The sequence below is a fragment of the Arachis ipaensis genome, chromosome B04, assembly GCF_000816755.2.
Source record: "Arachis ipaensis cultivar K30076 chromosome B04, Araip1.1, whole genome shotgun sequence".
Classification (NCBI taxonomy): Eukaryota; Viridiplantae; Streptophyta; class Magnoliopsida; order Fabales; family Fabaceae; genus Arachis; species Arachis ipaensis.
In genome coordinates this window covers 2650091-2654546 of record NC_029788.2, presented here as the reverse complement: position 1 = coordinate 2654546, position 4456 = coordinate 2650091, and the positions used below count along the sequence as shown (strand labels likewise).

Below are 4456 nucleotides of genomic sequence, written 5' to 3'. Positions count from 1 at the left end.
AGGTATAGCATCAATGTTCACTGAATGTTGTAACAAAATTGGTTTCAAAATGATATTCCATGCTCAGAAGAATCAATAATTATATATATTTAACATATACAGCCAATGAAGTTACTTATCAAGCATTATGACTTTTACCTGGTTCTGATCCTTCTGCTGTTGCTCCATTATCGCAAATACTCTCTCAATTCCAAGACTTACACCAACTGCTGGAACTTGCTTTGAGCCAAACATTCCTATCAAGTTATCATATCGACCACCAGCAGCAATTGAACCAACCTGTGGAAAAACCATAAATCCCAAAATACGAGAGAGATTCAAATAAAACTTATGTAGATGAACAAAAAAGTGTGCATACACAAATATGACTATCATAAGACTAAATTCAACATAGAGGTATTTTCGAGAATAAAAGATTACCCGTTAATGTTACTAAAGTTCAAACATTCAAAATGGAAGACATATAAGACATATGCATTACCTGAGCACCCCCTTTAAAAACAGCTTCGTATATAACTCCAGTATAATAATCCAAGCCCCTAGCAAGACTTAAGTCAAAAACCACTTTATCAATGCATTTTGATTTATCCAGAGCTTTAAATAAAACTTCCAGGTCATTCAATGCATCAGCAGATCCAGCATCTTCTAAGAAAGCACTGCCCTCTTGTTTAAGTTTAGATAATAACGCTAAAGGTGATCCTCTTTCTTTCACATAAGTTTCAATTCTATCTGCAGTCTCAGCAGTTAATCCTTTCTCTTCCACCTGCAGCATGACAGCATACTAAACTCACCCTATGTAAGTTATCAGCACTAGAAGAAAAGCAAATACTAAATACGAATAACCACAAGAAGAAGCATATGTCTCACCATTTCTTTTCTTATCTGTTCAAAAGACTGTTTGTCTAACTTGTCAATGCTTGAGCATATAGTCCTAAACTTCTCAGGCGGGACTCCACAAATTTGCATCATGCCATCCAGTAACTTCCTATGATTCAACTTTATCTGCAAAACATACGATGGTTACAAGAAAAAAGTCACATACCAAAATATACTGCATAATCTGAACACATTAATCAACAGAGTTTCAAGAACCACAGTCAATTGCCGGTCACATCCAAAGGAATGATTGGGATTAAAAAGGTAAAATATAGCACAAAAGTTGGGTTGAGCAAAGACCACATCAACTTCCATGTAGTTTGATCATTGATTAAGTGGCATAGAAAGGAACTGATATTCTGATAACAATGGGGGTTAACAATTGCACTTTGAAGGAAAACGAAGCCCGTAAGCACAGAACATATTAAATAAAAATCCTGGACCAAAACATAAGCCCAAGAATTAGCACATTTTCTAGGGGTATAATTCAGATTTGTTGCATTGCTAACCACTCTTCAAAAAGTATTGACAATTCATGATGTTTGATCTCAATGTCAAATTATGAGCACAGAAGACGGTCCTACAACATAAGAATATTGTGTCTACATAATAAATGACACAAATATTTACCTCATATTCCCCAACGTCAAGCTCATCAAGCAATTCAGTCAAAACTCTAACAACCTCAAAGTCTGGAGCCATTTTTTCAGAGGGTCCAGCAATATCAAAGTCACATTGGTAAAATTCACGGTATCTTCCCTTTGATGGATTGTCTCTTCTGTAGACCTTAGCTATTTGATATCTTTTTAAAGATGTCAGACCATTCATGGCCATAAACCTAGCAAATGGAACTGTCAAGTCATACCTCAACGAACAAAGTTCCCCACCCTGTCAAACAAGTCGATTACAAGTTAGCATGAAATAAACTTTGAAAAAGAAGAAACCAATCTTACAGATAACCTACATAAAAGTCATATGGAAGCAAAGTCAGGATAAATAAAATATGAACGTCATCAAATATAGAAGCAAGATTATAAATGAAACCAGCAATAAATATATGTACCTGATCAGCAAGATCATAAATCAACTTTGAATCTTCTCCATACTTCCCCATTAGAGTTTCTCGCAACTCAAAAACAGGGGTATCCAAAGCTGTGGCACCATGTCTCTCAAAAACTTGTTCTATTATTGAAAATGCCTTCTTTCTAATTGTCATTTGTTCTTTGGCGAAATCACGAGTTCCCTGAAATTTTGTATTGCAATACTCAAGGAAAGACTAAAACACATCCCATGTGGGAACAGATGCAAACACAGAACAATTCCATTATCTGTAGACAGCAGCACCAAAGGCCAAAAAGATAAAAGTAGACAAATGAATAATAGCTCAGCAACACAAGCCATTGGAATTAGAATATATGTTATTTATAGCTTCACCCCTTGTAAGCTCAAGCTCAAGCTCAAGCAGTCTACTCTTTCGATGATTAACACACATAAAAGTGCTCAAATGCATTTGATACGAATTAAGTAGATTACATATGTAAGCTTGACAAGTACATTTAGAGAATTACCTTTGGAATCTTTGGCAATCTTCTACTTTCATTGCTTTCCACAATATCCTTTACCTTCAATAAAAATCCATTAAACTCAGGTTCAGCTGAATCCAAAAACAATAGAAAGTTTCCCACCATCGTCTCTAACCCTGATTTTTGAACAGCAGCTTCTCTTTTACTCTGCAACGCGTCCTTAATCAATGGCAAAATCAAACTAGTTCCTTTGCCCAAAATAACCTTCTTCTTCTTCTTGTCTGCTTTTGAATTCTCTGCATTGCCCTGAACCCCTTGAAACTTTTCATTCAGCTCCGTACCTTCAAGTACAGCAAAGGCAGTCACAAGTTCCCACGCCACAATCTTCCAAACAGACCCCAAAAGCACGTTGACTTCGTGTGCAAATCTAACGTAGTCCTTTTCGAAAACCAAGCCCAAAGCCGCATTAAAACCACTGCCTAAGCTAGCATCAGTGGGGCATTCCTTTCCAAACATCTCGCCTATGCTCGATTTCAAATCATCACTGCTTATTGACAACAAATTATTCTTAGCACGCAGAAAACTACACTCACCAAGTTCCCTCAATGCCGCTGCCAATGACAATAGCACAGTGGAGACAGATTGCTCAGTTCCATCACTACCAGCCTGAATTTCAGCCAATTTAAAACCCGAATTCAACTCAACTCGCATCTTCAAATGCACCAATTTAACCTGCTCCCTCAAAGTTCCATGAATCTTTGGAACCTTGGCAACCGATCCAATCTTCTCCTTTCCCACCAGCTTGGATCCGTTAAGCAGAACCCTCATATCACTGGCGACTCCGACTTCCTCCTTGGAGGTATGACCATCACCGGAATCCATCAAATTGAAGGCGGTCACGTCGGCTTTCGAGGCCTCACAGGACAGTGCAGCGGCGACATCGGAGAAGGACGTCAATGCGGCGGATTGGTGGTCCAAAATAGCTGAAACTCCAAGCAATGCCGAAGAAGCGTTGTTGAGAACGAGCAACTCGTCTTCTGTGACTTGGAGGTTTTCGAATCGGAAGGTGTTGGGGTTGGAATTGAGGGATTCGGAAATGAGAAAAAGAAGGTCGGCGCGAATGGAAGAGGACGAAGTGAGGAGGAGCTTGTTGAGAAGTACGAGGAGGAAGGCTCTGGTTTCCGAGAGGGAGAGGAAGCTAGGGATTGCGATGGTGTGCTTCAACGACGGCGTTGCGGAGGACGATGAGGCGGAGAGCCTGTCGAGGGCGGATGTGTCGATGCGGACATGGGCGAGGCTGGCGGCGACGGCGGAGATGGTGGAGGAGGAGAAGGAGGAGCCCTTGCCGCCGAGTGTAACGGTACAGAGCTCAGCCATGAGTGGTGGAGGGTGAAACTGGTTGAGACTTGAGACAACGGAAGCAGGGTTTTACTGTTTTAGGGGTTTGGGTTTTTCGTCAATTCCACCTTCTGTTTCACAAAAAATAAAATAAAAACTGAGAAGTGGGAACACTAAACCAAAATTATCATATTAAAACTAAAATTAGAACACCACCGAAATTCATAAAGCATCCACGAAAGTTAAATGAGAGAACGTTGATAGTGTTTGTGAACCCTGTTAACATTCAACAAAGCATGTTTTGCTTTGATCAGGGTCAATAACGAATAACAATGTACCAGTTATGACAGTCACACTTTTTTCTCTATTGAAGTAATCCTTGTAATTGTAAAGGGTATTCCTTGAGAGATAGGATTTTGTTTATATTATGCTAGCCTAAGATCTAATCTAGGTAGTCTTTTCGCAGGACAAAACTCTAGGTTATATATATACACTTGGTTATTGGGAAAAAGATTACTGCCTTAATGAGATTATTGAGCTCACCAAGAATATAAAAAACTCCTGCATGGTTTGACTGGAGAGGATTATTTAAAGGCCAATTCTATGGTGTCTAGAGTTAGAGTCTAAATTTTGTCTAACTTATTTTTTTGTAGTAAATTTTGATTTTTTTAAAATTATTTATTGTTATATCTTTTAAATTAAATACTATTTTTTAACTT

The 4456-nt window shown here is 38.7% G+C and overlaps 1 protein-coding gene across 2 annotated transcripts in view; it reads right to left on the bottom strand.

Moving 5' to 3' along the window:
* LOC107638236 (histidine--tRNA ligase, cytoplasmic) overlaps nt 1-4091 on the bottom strand; it is a 5923-nt gene extending 1832 nt beyond the window's left edge. Inside the window, exons 1-7 of one of the 2 annotated variants that reach the window (XM_021120439.1) lie at nt 4076-4091; nt 2445-3868; nt 1940-2119; nt 1507-1764; nt 868-1002; nt 482-763; nt 139-279 (exon numbers count right to left, since the gene is read on the bottom strand). In XM_021120439.1, the coding sequence (XP_020976098.1) occupies nt 139-279; nt 482-763; nt 868-1002; nt 1507-1764; nt 1940-2119; nt 2445-3776 (2328 nt within the window). In that variant the 5' untranslated portion in view covers nt 3777-3868; nt 4076-4091. Of the gene's footprint in view, nt 1-138; nt 280-481; nt 764-867; nt 1003-1506; nt 1765-1939; nt 2120-2444; nt 3869-3953 lie in introns of both variants that reach the window. The other variant, XM_016341399.2, reaches the window with a different exon arrangement.